Here is a 16,904-nt window from a genome sequence, read left to right as displayed (position 1 = left end):
TTATTTACTCTCTCTCAGCTTCACTTTTCTCAACTGGAGATAACATCAATCTCACATTGTTGTTGTGGGAATTAAATATAGTAATAAGTAGATCTAATGTGGCCAAATAATTGCTCAATTACTATAAGTTTGTTTCCCTTGTGAAATTATTTACTGAATGAAATACTTAAGAATAAGTATTTATTTATATTTGTATAAAACAAAATAAAAGAAGCATCTCCTTGGATTTTCGCATTAGGGATAGAAGTTCTGCTGTGCTCTTCTTTTCATTAAACCAAGGGGCTCAGAAAACAACATGACTTTTTTTAAACAAATTGAACAATAGTTTCAATTCCTCCTAAAGTCCTTCCTTGTAGTCTGAGATGACAGTGACAGGTGTCTCTGTGGTACACACTGAACTTGCATTTTCTCAGACAGTCTGATAAGTTCAGAAACTGATGTCACCTCCACAAATAAACAATTCTGTAGCTTCAGTTGTGTAGCATAATATCTTGTTATCCGAGCAGACTCTCTAGAAACTTCTTTTAAGTTTTGCATCAATATATCACTTGATATCTGGGAAATGAAAATGATGGAAATTGAAGATAGGCTACACTGGTCTTTTTTTTAATTTTAATTTTTATTTTTTGAGTTGGAGCCTCACTCTGTCGCCCAGACTGGAGTGCAGTGGCCGCTCCCGGCCACCGCAGCCGCGATCTGCTGGGCTCTGGCGATCCTTCCGCCTCAGCCCTCCAAGTAGCTGGAACTACAGGCACACGCTACCACACTCGGCTAATTTTTTGATTTATTGTAGAGATGAGATCTTGCCAAGTTGCCCAGGCGGGTCTCCAACCCACAGGCTCAGGCAATCCACTCACCTCAGCCTCCTAAGGCGCGGGATTATGGGCTGAACCATGGAGCCCGGGCTTACACTGGTCTTTAACATCCATCTGGAAATGCAATTAGGAAATAGTCTCAAAGCACTGAAAATGGCTGATATTTTCTCTGCCATACACATTTTCAAAAATATGAGTTGTTCTTTGGCTGCTGTGTAGACATAGAAAGCATACACACACACACACACACACACACACACACACACACACACACACACCTTGGAGCTTTTCAATACTACCTTTATCACTATTTTTTTTTTTTTTGGATATGAGAAGCTCAATGGTCATTAGGGTATGGCTTGTTGGAAAAGTTTGGTACACTTGAGTTCTCCATTTTATTTTGCTTATATCAAAAAAAATGACTTAAATATATGTTGCTCCAATGTGATATAATATATGTTATGCAGTATAGTTACTAGTGCTCACTTGAACTATAAAATAGGCATATATAGAACTGACTGTAGAAATATCAACTCTCAAGATATTTAAAATTCCAAGACAGTAGAGTTTTTAAATATCAGAATTAGCCTGTACTATATTTTTCCTCTTTTTAAAAAAAATTTCTTTTATTTTAAAGATGTGGGGTACAATTCAGGGTTAGGTATGCAAATGTTCATCCTGTCAGTTTTAACAAACTTTGCCTGTTAATTTTGAGACACTAAAATGTAACATAAAATTAGGTCAGACACCCCCATTCCCCCCTGAAATAGGTAACACTGAGCATCAAGGAATAAGTACAAAGTCTATTCAGCGACTGTAGAATGTTTAGTTCTCTAAATATATCTTCTGTGTGGAAAGCTGGGATAGGAAAATTAAATTCTTACATTTTTTAAGTGGACGAGCCAGTAGTATTTGAACAAGCCAAGTAGAAAACGGAAACGCTTAAGCCGGCTTTGCCCCTTGCTGAGGGATGTTTGGCCGGGTTTTTTCCCACGGGGCCTTTTCCAGGGGATGGAATCCACTCAGGAGGAGCTTGCAGCGAACTGATGGCTCGGGCAGAGAGCAGAGATGGTACGGTGTGGCTCAAGCTGGCATTCTTGGAACAGGACCCCGTGGTTTCTCTCTTACTTCATCTTGTTAAATTGGTCCTGGTGATTGGGGCGGATACCAGAGCTACTTCCTAGCACTGCTCTGTAATTTAGAGCCCTTGCGAGCTCTATCCTCTGGCGGCAGCGGGTGAAGGCGGAGGTGGAGGAAAGGGAGTGAGGAGGAAGTGTCCCCTCCTGGGCTCTGACCTCATCCAAGACCCAATCTGTGTTTTGGAAAAATGTGTTTCAATGTTGGCTTGAGACACTGTTAGGAGAATGTCTTAATTTAATCTCCTTAGAACTCACTGTGTTGTGTGTAGTAGGCCAGATACTATCACATTGTGTCTGAAAAGTTGTTTCTGTGATCACACAGAATGCGTGCTCTAGCAAGGGTGGGGTCAGCAGTCTCAGGGCATGGCTAGGGGAGGGAGGGAGGAAGGAGAGAGGGGGTAGGTGGCAACACAATGGGCACCTGGCCTATTACCAGCGTGAGAAAGAGCCAACTAGAAGCCCAAACTTCACCTGCATGCAGCCTATTTATGTTACAAACCCTTGCTTGTACTCCAGAACTCTAAAATAAAATAATTTGTGCTCCAGTACATGAAGAATGTCTTTATCTTTTTATTGTTCAACTCAACTATCTTTAAATTCCTTTTCTTTGGGTTATAATCTTTCATTCTTTGGGCAAGAATGTGGGATAAGTATATCCAAAACCTCGGAGGATGTAGTGTAATTATGGAGAAAACAGCAAGGGAATTTTCTCTTCCTGGTGTGAAAATAAATTAACTATCAACATGAAGCATTTATTTATTGCTTATCCATTCCCAGCATGGGATTATAACTATAAAAATCTCTCTACAAGTATAGTCAAAATCAAGCAATGAGAATTGAAATAGTGTTAACTTTTATTCTTTTCATCTGTTTACTGCAGGCATTTTTTTTTTTTTTTTTTTGAGTTGGGGTCTCACTCTGTCACCCAGGCTGGAGTGCAGTGGCACAATCCTGGCTCACTGCAGCCTCGACATCCTAGATTCAGGCGATCCTTCCACCTCAGCCTCCTGAGTAGCTGAGACTACAGTGCATGCCCAGCTAATTTTTTGATTTGTTGTAGAGATGAGGTCTTGCTATATTGCCTAGGCTGGTCTCAAATTCCTTGGCTTAAGCAATTCTCCCATCTCAGTCTCCCAAAGTGTTGGGATTACAGGCATGAGCCACTATGCCCTGTTCTCACAGGCATTCTTTTAAATTATTTTTCAGTTTTTAAATTGAACATGTTTTACATAAACCCATGTACAGCCAATTAATTCATGTGTAACTGTTTTTTCACATGTCACGTTTCTTAAGCCTGCTGGTACTCCATTTTAAAACTGGAAACTTAATTCTTTTGCTTGAATTTTAGGAATCTATTTCCTCAGGCAGAAGTTTTTATTCAATAAACACTGTTGGTCATGCACTGTCTCTCATTTGAGGAGTTAAAAGAAGGTAAGAGAGAATCATCTTCAGAGAGGACTTTGTGATACTACATACATTGTCATAAAGCAATGAGAGTATTCTGTGTCATCTCATTAGCACATCTCATTATCCAATAGTTCTACTCTTGATATTAGGCATAAAACCTAAATATCTCAATACCTTTATTTATTAGAGTTTCTGTTGGGATGAGAACCATATGTGTTTAAACAAATTTATTGATCCATTTCCTGGGCTGTGGTATACAAAGGGGACCCCCAAAAACCCAGAATTTTTTTTTGAAGTGCCAGCTCCTTTTAATATAGACTTCCTCTGCTAGGTAACTGTTCTAGGAACCCATCAGGATCAGTGTACCAGCTAGCATTGTTGTGAGAGGCTGCATTCGACTTCAGTGAATTTTTTTGAAGATTCTTTCAATGCATTTGCCCATTTCATGATGGGTGATATATGAATGCACCCGCCCACACCATGCTGCGTGTTCAGCATTTTTTGACCAAAAACGGGATGACCCCTGTGCCCCACCTTCCTTATGCACCCAATACTGCCCCAACCAACTTTTTTGTTTGTTTGTTTCCTGGGATGAAGAAAGTCCTCAAAGGGAAATGTTTTGCTGATGTGGAAGAGGTGATACAAAAAACGGCAGAAGGACTAAAGGGCATCAAAATTGATGAGTTCAAAAACTGTCTTGAACAGTAGAAAAAAGTGTCTTGATAGGTTTATCAGGTCAAATAGAGAGTACGTTGAAGCTGACTGAAGTTGAAACGTGAGAATAAATACACAATTTTTAAATAAATAATTTCCTGTTTTTTGGGGGGGTACCCCCTCATATGTCCAATGTTGCTAACTGCCATCTAAGGATAGTGGATTCCGCTGACCAGAAGGCACTTTGGTTTACCCAACAATATTTGAGGTTAGCAATGAATGACTCAGGATTATGAAGGGATGAGAAATTTGAAGTTATCTCAAGAGAGGTTTGGGAAAGAGAGAAAGCTTGGATACAGATGATGTGAGCCTCTCTAGGGAACCCTGGTAGCACTGCTTAGAAGATGGTCTAGGGACAATAGAAAGATCTAGTGAAATAAATTTTTTGCATTACTTTTTTTGCTGTGGCAAAAAAATGCATAAGATAAAATGTAACCATTTCTAAGTGTACATTTCAGTAGTGTTAAGTGTATTCATACTGTTGTGCAACCAATCTCCAGAATTTTTTCATCTTGCAAAACAGAAACTCTGTACCCATTAAACAATAACACCTCATTTCCCCTTTCCTCTAGCCTCTGGCAACGAAGGAGATAATTTTACAATGTTATGGTGAATTGTGCAATATAACCTTCTCCTTGCTTGAAAAGAGAAATCTATATTGCTTTCTAACATTTTCATGCAAATTGGAAAAACTTGAAGTGGTGCTGAGTTATTTGTGAGGCTAGGGTGAAGGCAGACCTTTCAGAGCTAGAGGCTGAAATGAAACCTGGAAACTTTTGTACTCCCCCAAACTCTGAACACTATGTTTTTTTGGCTTGTTTTTTTATATTTATTTTATTTTTTGCTTTGCCAAACTCTTTTTATTTTATTATTTTAAAGATGTGGGGTACACGTCAGGATTAGGTTCATGAGTGGTCTATGTGCAGGTGAAGTTTGGGCCTCCCACTGGCTCTCATTTCTTTCTTTCTTTTTTTTTCTGAGTTGGAGTCTCACTCTGTTGCCCAGACTGGAGTGCAGTGGCTGCTCCCGGCCACCATAGCCTTGACCTGCTGGGCTCCGGCGATCCTTCCGCCTCAGCCTTCCGAGTAGCCGGAATTACAGGCGTGTGCTACCATTCCCGGCTAATTTTTTTTTATTTTATTGTAAAGATGAGGTCTCGCCTGTCCAGGTGGGTCTCGAACCCGCGGATTCAGGCAATCCACTCGCCTCAGCCTCCCAAAGGCACAGAATTACAGGCTGAGCCATCGAGCCCGCTGGCTGTCATTTCTTATGGTTTAGGATCAGGTACCCTTAGTGATGCTATGTGTCCCCACCTCCCTCCCTCCTCTAGCTGTGTTATGCTCCTTCCAATTCCTGTCTTGTGGTATTGTGATAAGTGTTGGATTGTTCTTTTGTAATTGGCATTTTTTTTTTGAGTCAGAATTTCACTTTGACTCCCAGGTTGGAGAACAGTAGCGTAATCACAGCTACTGCAGCCTCAACCTGCTGAGCTCAGGTGATCCCTCTGCCTCAGCCTTCCAAGTAGCTGGGACTGCAGGCGTGCACTACCATGCTCAGCTGAATTTTTGATCTATTGTTGGAGACGAGGCTGGTCTCAAACTTCTTGGCTCAGGCAATTCTCTCACTTTGGCCTCCCAAAGTACTGGGATTATAGGCGTGAGCCACTGCATGGGGCCTTGACACTTCTTTATTGTGGGAAATCTTAAAAATATTTTTATGTATAGGTAGCACTTTTATTCTGCTAAGAGCACATGAGGACACTAAATATATCCTAAAATATGTGCTATATCCTCATGTATCCTTAATAGTATGATCACACTACCAATATATAATAGTATCTTCAAATTTCATATAATTAAAAAGTGCCAATAAAAAGAACAAACAAACAAATGTTCCTACTTAGTAAAAAGCATTGCAGGGTGGCAAGATACAGGGGATAAGAGAAGAAGCCTCTTTATTCTTAAGAAAATTATATATGCCAAAGGGGATTGGGTGGGATATAAAAAAAAAAAAGAAAATTATATATGGCATTTTCAATTTTATTTTTAAATTATAGCAGCAAAGGACATGTCTCTCTTGACGTGGCTACTCTCATCTATATTCTCTTAAGCTTGAAAATCCTTTACACAGAGTTCTAGAATCTTATGGCTGCCATACTTAACTATGCTGAACTCATGGTTCAAGTACCTACAGGTGACAAGTTGTGTCCTGAACTCTTGTTTGAACTAAGTATAGCCTGTGTGGTGTTTGTAAGGACATGATCGGATGCATAGTCTTAGGGCCTTCCAGGTGGCAAATACTTTAACAGGGCACAGATGATTTAACAGCTTGGTTATGGTGTCCAAAATAAATTGCTTTCATTCCCCTAACTGTTATACCTGATAATCTGCCAGAGTAACAGGTGAAAATTGATGAGTGGGTGGTGATTTCTGGGACACAGACTGGAGGAATCAGAAGTTCTGAATTCCTTTGGCGGCAGCTTTATCTCACGGGGCAAGTTATATTGGAGTGTTACTGTGTGGTATTTTTCAATTTAGCTCTACATAGGAATGGGTAATGATACAGGCTGAGTTTATGCTGTGAATGTGTTCACAGGGCAGCAGGGAAAGATGCTACATAATTTGATTATTATTAGATTTTCCATGAATTAGAACACAACAGACCTTCCTCACGAAGGTAAATTTGGTTCAAATCTGTTTAGAATTTTATTTCCTTTACAATATCTCTATTTAGAGACTTCATGCTAAGTAGGAAGGGTCATCTTAGGTATCAATCAGATAATAAACTTTACTCAATTTCTATTACATCCTGGGTAGGATCACTAAATGTGACACTCAAAGAAATCTATGTCCTTGAAGAATATAATGAGAGGAGCAAATAGTAAGAAATTCATTCATTCTCAACTTTGTAATATAAAATTAGTGGGAATATGGCCTAGTCAGATATGTAGTTTATATATTTGGACTATTGTGAAGAAAAGATTAGACAGAAGAGCCTATTTCATAATGAACTGACATACTTCTGAAATTTATATAAACTTTTTCTATAAATAATTGAAAAAGAGGATTAAAAATTGCTTAAGGTTATTAACAAGTGTTCCTAAAAGTAGTGCTTTTAATCATGTGTTGCTAAACTAGAAATTAGAATAATAAACTCAGAGAAAACTAGTTATTTACAAATAATTTCTAGAAGTAAAATTTTTACCATGTTGTAGTCAGAAAGGTTTGCCATGCTGGCCTTTGTTTCTCTCATGGAAGGGAGAAAAGGAGAAATATGAATCCAAGCTCTCTTTGGCCTACATGGTATAAGCATGGAATGCTTTTGGGGGGAGGGAGGTGTCTGGCCTTTCTCACAGTCTGTTAATCCTTGCAAGCATTATTTCTGGCTCAGCATCTTTCTTCAGATTGGATGCATTTCTCAGACGAGAGCCCTTCTTCGCCACTTGATGAGACTAGGTCTTTGGGCTACAGGAACAGAAAACAAGGGGTAATTGAAACAGACAACTGAAATATTTCCCCACCACTGCCCTTCTCTAAAGCAGAGTTTAAGATTTCTGAGAAGAACCGCAGAATCCTTACAGACATACTTTTACTCCAACACATGGCAGGTAACTGATGTGAAACTGGGTTTTAGGCTGGCTTAGGCCTGAGACAGCCATGAATGACACTTGGACATGACCGTGGGGACTATCTGTCCACCTCTCTATGTTCAGTCAAACAGAGTCAACTGAACTGTTGAATGTTGATGGACAATGCTGTTCTCATGTTAAAAAAACAAAACCAAAAAAACTTCCTCTAAAGAATATCATCAGAGTACCTGATCTCAAACCAGGACATGTAGGGACCAAAGGGAGGCCCAAACTTTATCTGTATGATGACCACTTATGTACCTAATCCTGCATTGTACCCCATATCCTTAAAATAAGAAACAAACAAACAATAAATAAAAATAAATGTGAAAAAGAAAGAATATCAGCAAAGAAAAATGGTTGGTAATTTATTCTCACGCACAGAAATGTTCTGCTCTCTTTCTGTTGTCTGTGAAGCCCCTGCCACCTTGTCATGACTCCGCAGAATCCATGCAGGTGTTCAAACAGCACTGCCAAATAGCAGAGGAATACCATGAAGTCAAAAAAGAAATCGCCCTGCTTGAGGAAAGAAAGTAAGTACTCCCCCGGTCCTACCCCCAGCACCTAGGGGCAGTGGATGGGGGACAGGCTGAGCGAGGGGGCAGGAGGGGAGGGGAGAAATGACTTAAATGGTAGTGCTGGAGATTAAGTGCTTTGCTTTATGCAGTGGCAAAAGGAAAAGCAGGAGTGCTTCCTGCTCAGAACTTAATTTTTTAAGTAAGAGATTTTAGTTCAGGAAATTAAAAATACCAAAATATCACCCAGAAGCCACACTCTGTTCTCTGTAAAGGTACCCAGAGGCCCCAGAGCACTGTGGCTTGGGGTGAATTTTAATTAATGCTTAAACATTGGCGGTCCCACATCAAGTGAAGAAGCCACTAGGATAGTTCTTCGGAATAAAGTAAATGTATTTATTAGTTGACTAAGTGCACTTTGTAGTTTAAGTTTTTATCTTGATAGCTTCTATTGCCATTACAGTTCTACCGTAGAGAATTATACAGTTGTATTAATTAAAGCACTCTAATTTTACTCACTCATAACTTTTTGTTTCAAAATCCTTCTTTTTAATTGCACTTGATTCTGCCAATATCTACCCCAATGACTCCCATTTTTAAAAATACCTTCAAAGCATCAGATTAGACATCTTTTCTTTGCAGCAGTGGCCAGTTTGTCAGTTTGTACTCACATTTACTAGGGAGCTCCTTTAAATACAGTCTGCCTCTCCTACCAGGCAGTAGGTGTTATAAAAGCATGGACATTCAGGTGTTGCCACCATGGGACTCCTGAAGCCCCTGGTATGGTACATAGTACCTAGAGACTGCATAACTTATTGTTGAATGTGTGAGACATAACCCAAATATACTGTGACTCTTTAACTTTCTTTTTCTTTTCTCCTTCCTTGTATTGAATTGACATGCGATATGTATTTGTTATTGTTTTTTACAGAAAAACAAATGAAATATATTTTGCTTTGTGAGATTTATGAAATTCATAGAACTCTTTAGAGACTCCCAGAGTGGTGATTTGACAATATAACATGACAGTGGGCAGTCTGGGTTTTGAAGCCAGACTTCTGTAAGACCTCAACATGTTACAAACCCTTTCTTACTTCCTTGCTTTACTGTGCTTCAGACATAAATTTCACCTGGACCTTTGGTTATGGGGATTAAAAGTTTATTAGGACAGCAGAAACACAAATTTTCCCTCATATGTCTGATACTTTCTTTTTGGTCTAAGAGTTTTGATAAGTTGCTTGGAATACTCAGATTGCGTGTTTAAAGGAATTGAAGGAGACTATTAATAATGTAACCAGAATTGAAGTAGAAGGAGAACTTACATAATCAATAGCCTGGAAGTATATCTTCTGGTGTGTGTGTGTGTGTGTGTGTGTGTGTGTGTGTGTGTGTGATAGAAAGAGCCCCCATAATTATGTCTCTATTTGTAAACTCTTCAGATTGAAGGTACTGGAGGACTTTGCTATTTAAATTAACCCCACATGTGGCTTTTTTTTTTTTTTTTGGCAATGTAAGATTCACCCACTAAATTATATGTTTGACAAATTAATATTTTTGTATGTTGCATTTAAAAATTACGATGGAATAATGACACAAGTGACTCATATCTGTCTTTGAAACATATTCATGCTGCTGTTGTGTTAAAAGCAATAATAACTGTTGGTACCCTCACAATATTAAAATAAGAAAAGGCAAGTCAACTTCCAGAAATGAGATGGCTAGCAGACTGGTGGAGGTACTTTATACAACCTTCCAGAACCCCAAAGAAGTGGGCCAGGCCCACCACTTATATATTCATATGCCTATGTGTGTTTCTGCAGAACTCAGTCTATCCCCTACCCAATCCCACCTGAAGTTTCTCCCTAAGTAATTGGCTAGATATGGAGCTGAGGTCAAATTATTTTATTATTATTTTTCTTTGTTTTTCATAAAGTTTCACTTCTACCAGTTGGGCTCCAGAATTACTACTTCAAATCTCGGTTGATGTAATATTATAACCAGTTTCTCTGCCTATGGTTGCTAGAAAATGACAACCAGTACTTGGCCTGAATTTCCACCCACCTCTGTATGCCTTGGTACCTCAGTTCCAATCTCTTCCCTCATCTTTGGCTACATTGGTCTGCTTCTTTTTCTAGGGCAAAATGTGTGTCCTCCAGCCTTGGAGCTTTTGCTTATATCAAGCTCTTGGCCTAACACATCCCCTTCTTCCTTGGTGCCTGCCCAAATGCTGCCCTTTCTGTAGGAAGACTCAGTCCATATTCCTGCCTCAACCACTCCACAGTGATCAGCTCTTTTCCTGAGTAAAAGAGAACTCACTATAATTCTTTTGGCACTTGTTGTAGGTTAGTGTTATCAATGGTTGCCCATTTAAGTGAATGTCCCATCTTTCTGACTGTGTAGCTCCCACAGACATGGATACCATTTAATGTCTCTTTGTATCTTAATCAGCTTGCACGGAGCTGGACATAGGGTCAAGTATGAGTAAGGGTGATTTAGAGTGGCTGATGATAGGTTTTAGTAATATCTCCCACATACACATATTTTATTAGTAATTTGTATGGTCTATATTTAAAATATAGAGCCTCTATCAGCAACAAGGGGCTGCTAAGATAAACTGTTAAATTGGGAAGCATGGTTATATCTTACATTTCCAAGGGCTATTAGTGATCATTATTTTCATTAAGACTTCACTGAAGTAGAAATTCATTTTGTGGCAGATCTTTTCCTGAACAGTCTTTGTTTTCAAGCAAGGTAAATTGGGCCAAATGGATTTGACCCAAGTAATTTAGTTCTCCATTTTTGAATGATTCTGATGAGAATTTATTCTCCACCATTTCATAAAGCGTGACTGATTATGTTGGTGTTTGGCTTAAGTTAGATGCAAAGAGAGATGCTAAGGTATTTTAAGAGAGAAGATTTTTTTTTTTTTGGAATTGAAGTCATTCAGGCACAGCTTAAGGTCTAAACTCTAAACTGAACTTCTCTCTCATCTCCAGAGGAGGTCTCCCTGGATCAAGATTGGGAGAATTTGCAGAGGAGTGATAAGAAGAGTAGATAGAAGTGTTACTTTACTTTGTGTCTATTGAATGGATAGAGAGAGTCAAAACGTTTTCCAAAATTATAAATTCAACATGTGATAAATCTAGTATAAATAATCACTTCTGGTTTATGACCAGTTATGTAGCAGAAGCTCATTCTTATTTTTATTGAAAAATTTTTTTCTTCTCATTGTGAAAAAAGGGTAAGGAAACTTCCTTGAAAGTTTTAAAAAATTGTCAAGCATTTTGACATTTAAAAAATAGAACTCTTGTTATCATTTTTACCAACTTATATCTAGACATTTTGCATGTAAATAGGCATTTTTTTTACATAATTGCATGCATAGTAACATGGAATGTGTAGCATGCTTTTTTCCATAAATATTATAATAAAAGCATTTTTAAACAACACATATAGTTTTTGTGTATGTAATAGAAACTTGAGGTTAGATATAGATGTTTTGTGACTTTTGAAATCTATCACCAAATTGTTTGTCAGAAATTTTTTTAAAGTATAAGATTAAACTACAATCAACTGTAAGGTTTGCTTTCTTTCAGATAGAGTATTCTATCTTGTCCAATGGAGAAATCACTTATCTGTTCTATATACCAAATATTGTGCTGGGTACTTTGGTGTTTAGAAGGCTGATATAGAATATTTAAAAAACAGATATATGGTTAGAAAAGTCAGATTGAACAATGTTATATACTTTTTATGAAGTTGTATTTTGGTTTTAATTGATACATCAAAATTGTACCTATTTATGGGGCACAGCTTGATGTTTTGATATATGTACACATTGTTTAATATCAAATTGGGGCAATTCACATACCTACCACCTCAAACACTTGCCATTTTTGTGATGAGAACATTCAAAATAATTTCTTTTAGCTACTTTGAAATATAGAATACATTATTGCTAACTATAGTCACCCTACTGTGCAATAGTACACCAGAACTTATTCCTACAATCTGACTGTAACTTTGTACCTATTAACCAACCTCTCTCTATCCCCTTCTTCCACCTACCTCCCCTAGGCCCTGGTAATCGCTATTCTACTCTCTACTTCTATGAGATCAACTTTTTTAGATTCTACATATGAGTGAGATCATATATATTTGATCTACAGGTATTTTTCCTTCTGTGCTTAGCTTACTTCACTTAGCATAATGTTAGCATAATCTCTTCCAGACTCATCTATGTTGTCACAAATGACAGAATTTTATTTGTTTTTATGCCTAAATAGTATTCCTTTATATATATAATATTATATAAAGATACAATATATAATATATAAATATTAAAAATATAAATATTTTAAAATAAAAATATTATATATTTATATGTAAATATATTGTATATAGTATGTTATATATAATATATAATATAATATTTTTTAATCTATTTATTTATTGATGGATACTTGGGTTGTTCCTGTATCTTGGTGGTTACAATTCAGTAGTTTTCAGTGTATTCACAAAGGTGTGCCACCGTCACCACAATCTTAAAATAATTTCATCACCCTGCAAAGAAATATTACACCTTTGAGCAGTAGCTCCCTATTGTCCCCTAACTCTTGGCCACTGGGTACCAGCAATCTACTTTCTTTCTCTATGGATTTACCTATTCTGAACATTTCATATGAATGGAATTATATAACATGAGGTCTTTTGTGACTGGCTTCTTTTACTTTGCATAATGTTTTTTAGATTTACCCACACTATCGTACATCAGCCCTTTATGCCTTTTTATTGTTAAATAATAGTCCACTGTATGGATATACAGTATTTCTTTTACCTTTTCATTAGTTAATAGACATTTGGGTTGTTTGTACTTCTTTTCTATTATCAATAATTCTACTATAAACATTTGTATACAAGTTTTTGTGTGGACATATGTTTTCAATTCCCTTAAGTATGTACCTAGGAGTAGACTTGCGGAGTCATATAATAAATCAATATGGAACCTTCTGAGGAATTGGATTCCAATTTCTCTGCATGAAGGTCTCAATTTCTCTGCTTCTTTGTCAACGCATTATATCTTTTTACTTCTAGCCATTGCAGAGCTTTTCATGTGCTTATTGGCCATTTCTCTGTTTTCTTAGAGAAATGTCTATTCATATCCCTTGTTTAGTTTTAATTGGATTAGCTTTTTATTAGAGGTCAAAAATATCATATAATTTTTGTGGGTTCAGGCAAAAATTAAAAGGGGATTTTCATATGGGGCTACCATAGTCAATATAAGGCCTATATTCTCATGTCTTTAAAATATATATAAAACAATGATTGGAGGAGTAACAAGTCATCCTGGGGGACATATCAAGATAGGGAAAAGGGTGTATATGTAATTAATATTTAGCAAAAGCATATTCTAAAATCAGCCCAGTTTTGACTTGTTTCTAGTCATGGTATTTATTCTGAAATTTCTAGTAACAAGAGATTTTTATGTTTAACCAGAAGCATTTATTTCTTTAGGATGTTCTCAAAGTTTTTCACAGATTGGGGATGGAGAGGGTGTCAGACAGGGGACTGTACCAAGGTCAACCCGAGAAGATTCAATTTTATCTGTCTTATTTGCTTGCCTTCAAGGAATAATTTTTTTTTTGACAAAGGATTCCACAGCAAGAAGTTACTAAAAACCAGACCTCACTTTTTTATACTTTTCTTAAGAATATTTTCCTTAAATATTACTTGGTCCCCAGAAATTAGGTTTTCATTATCATAAAGAGATAGCAAATGGGGTTATTTTTTCACAAGTGTTCACAAGATATGTACTAATGTGGAGGAAAAGTTCTATCCTCTTTTTTCTACAATGTTGAATATGAGTAAGATGTCTTCTGGGTAAGGTATGGGATTTGAGTTCATTTTCTAACAGTAGAAATGTGCTCCCCAAGACTGATTTGACTAGCAAGAATAGAGTGACCTCTCACAGAAACAAAGATCTGAGTATCACATGTTCTCACTCATATAGTGGACCTTGAACATCTATCGTAATACTATAAGAAAAGGATTGACCATGGTGGGAAACTATGGAGGGGGGGAGGGGAAGGGAGGTGGGCTTAACAGCAGTCGATATCTCTCTGGGGATGGGGAGACACCCCTTATCAACAAGGGTGCCTGAACGAAGCATATTTGTATACCTAACCCTTAACTGTACCCCACAATATCAAAATAAAAAATATTTATTAAAAAAAAAAAAGAATAGAGGACGGTACCTGGCCTGCAATAAGCTTTCAATAAATACTTGTTGATTGAATGAACAGAAGAGCCAAAGAACTGTCTCAGCTCTTTAGTTTGTTTAAGGAGGCAGAACTATAGCCAAAGGGATTCTTTCATTTTAGTATTTAGTTTTGTATAAAATCCCAACATCCCAGACTTCATCAGGCTGTGAGATTACACTTTTTGTTAATGCTCTAACCACAATAATTTGAACCCTTTAGATCACCTAATCACATATAACCTAATTAACTGCAATATTATTCCCAGGTATCTCTCCACCTAACTGTCTGCCTGAAACTGTATCGAAAGGGACAGAATATTTACCTCTTCTCATTGGGAGTGCCCTTAAGTATGTTCTCTTCTAATCTCCAGGGGCACACATCAAGGAAAGCTTTTACCTTTTACCTTCCCTCTTTTCCAGGCTTAACTCTTTCCAGGGTGATTGATAGTGGGAATCTCCATTTCTTTTAGAGAAATTGTTCTTAACAGGGCAATTTTCCATCCATCTTACCTCCTCCCCCACATTAGCGATATCTAGAGACAATTTTGGTTGAAATGACTAGAGGTGAGGATGAATTTGCTAGTTATTTAGTGAGTCAATGCCAAGGAAGCTGCTAAACCTCCTGCAATTCCAATATATAGACAGCTCCTAACAAAAAGAATTGTTGTGCCCAAAATATTAATTGTGCCAAGGTTGAAAAACTGCTTTAGAGCAAACCTCACTTCTTATAAGGGTGCAGTGTGGCCCTTTGGCTCCCAGAAGATACTAGTATATTTGTTAATGAATTATTCATCAGAGAGCTTCAGCATCACAGTTCAGGGCTTTGGAAATCCCAGTTCACTACCGTTTATGATTCCTCCACTTACATAAAATGAAATAAGTATTTATTGAAAGCTTATTGCAAGCCAGATACCGTCCTCTATTCTTGCTAGTCAAGTCAGTCTTAGGAAGCACATTTCTACTGTGGGAAAATAAACTCAAATCCCATACCTTACCCAGAAGGCATCTTACTCATATTCAACATTGCAGAAAAAAGAGAATAGAACTTCCCCCCCACATTAGTATACATCTACAAACACCTGTGACTTTCACATCCTTTTTGTCATCTTGAGGCTTCTATTTCTTCTCTCCTGTGTATTAATGCTTGTACTTGGACATAAATCTCTCAGAAACCATCAACAATGTAGTCTAAATCCCCTTTTTAAAATAAATTCTTCCCAAATCATTTTACGAAGCCAACATCACATTGATACCCAAGCCAGGTAAAGATCCAACAAGGAAAGAGAACTACAGGCCAATATCTCTGATGAACATAGATGCTAAAATTCTCAACAAGATCCTAGCAAACCAGATTCAACAATACATCTCAAAAATCATCCATCATGACCAAGTAGGCTTCATTCCTGGGATGCAAGGCTGGTTCAACATTCGTAAAACCATAAATGTAATTAAGTACATCAACAGATGTCAAAACAAAAACCACATGACTATATCATTAGATGCAGAAAAAGCTTTTGATAAAATCCAGCACCCCTTCTTGATAAAAACCCACGAACATCTAGGCATACTGGGAACATACCTCAAAATAGTAAAAGCCATCTATGAGAAACCCACAGCCAGCATACTCCTAAATGGACAAAAATTAAAACCATTTCCCCTGAAAACTGGAACAAGACAAGAATGCCCACTCTTACCCCTCCTGTTCAACATAGTATTAGAAGTCCTGGCTTGAGAGAAGAGAAGGCAATCAGGGGTATCCAAATAGGAAAAGAGGAAGTCAAGTTATCTCTCTTTGCAGATGATATGATTGTGTACCTTGAAAACCCAAGAGAATCTGTCAAAAACCTCCTTACACTGATAAAGGCCTTTGGCAAAGTCTCAGGACATAAAATAAATGTGCAAAAGACAATCGCATTTCTTTACACCAATAATAAACAAACAGAAACCCAAATAAAAAACACAATTCCATTGACAATAGCCACAAAAAAAATGAAATACCTTGGCATCTTCCTAACCAGAGACGTGAAAAACCTTTACAATAAAAACTACAAAACACTACTCAAAGAAATCAAAGCTGACACAAACAAGTGGGAAAATATCCCATGCTCATGGATTGGAAGAATCAACATTGTGAAGATGTCCATCTTACCTAAGGCAATCTACAAATTCAATGCAATACCCATCAAATTACCAGCAACATTCTTCTCAGAACTAGAAAAAAACAACACAGAAATTCATATGGAAACACAAAAGTCCAAGAATAGCCAGAACAATCCTCAGCAAAAAAAACAAAGCAGGTGGTATCACATTACCAGACTTCAAACTTTACTATAAAGCTACAATCATCAAAACAGCTTGGTATTGGTATAAGAACAGGCATATAGATCAATGGAATAGAATTGAGATTCCAGAAGCAAAACCTCAATT

At 37.4% G+C, this 16,904-nt stretch overlaps 1 protein-coding gene across 3 annotated transcripts in view; it reads left to right on the top strand.

The window, feature by feature from the left end:
- MAP3K7CL (MAP3K7 C-terminal like) overlaps positions 1-16,904 on the top strand; it is a 43,976-nt gene that overhangs the window by 19,920 nt on the left and 7,152 nt on the right. For all 3 annotated transcript variants that reach the window (XM_008064460.1, XM_008064461.1, XM_021715753.1), the window contains one exon: positions 8,121-8,236. In XM_008064460.1, coding sequence (XP_008062651.1) covers positions 8,121-8,236 — 116 coding nt within the window. The remainder of the gene's footprint in view (positions 1-8,120; positions 8,237-16,904) is intronic.

Source organism: Carlito syrichta, unplaced genomic scaffold, assembly GCF_000164805.1.
Source record: "Carlito syrichta isolate Samal-C Ts95f unplaced genomic scaffold, Tarsius_syrichta-2.0.1 Scaffold307345, whole genome shotgun sequence".
NCBI lineage: Eukaryota > Metazoa > Chordata > Mammalia > Primates > Tarsiidae > Carlito > Carlito syrichta.
This window is presented reverse-complemented; position numbering and strand designations above follow the sequence as displayed.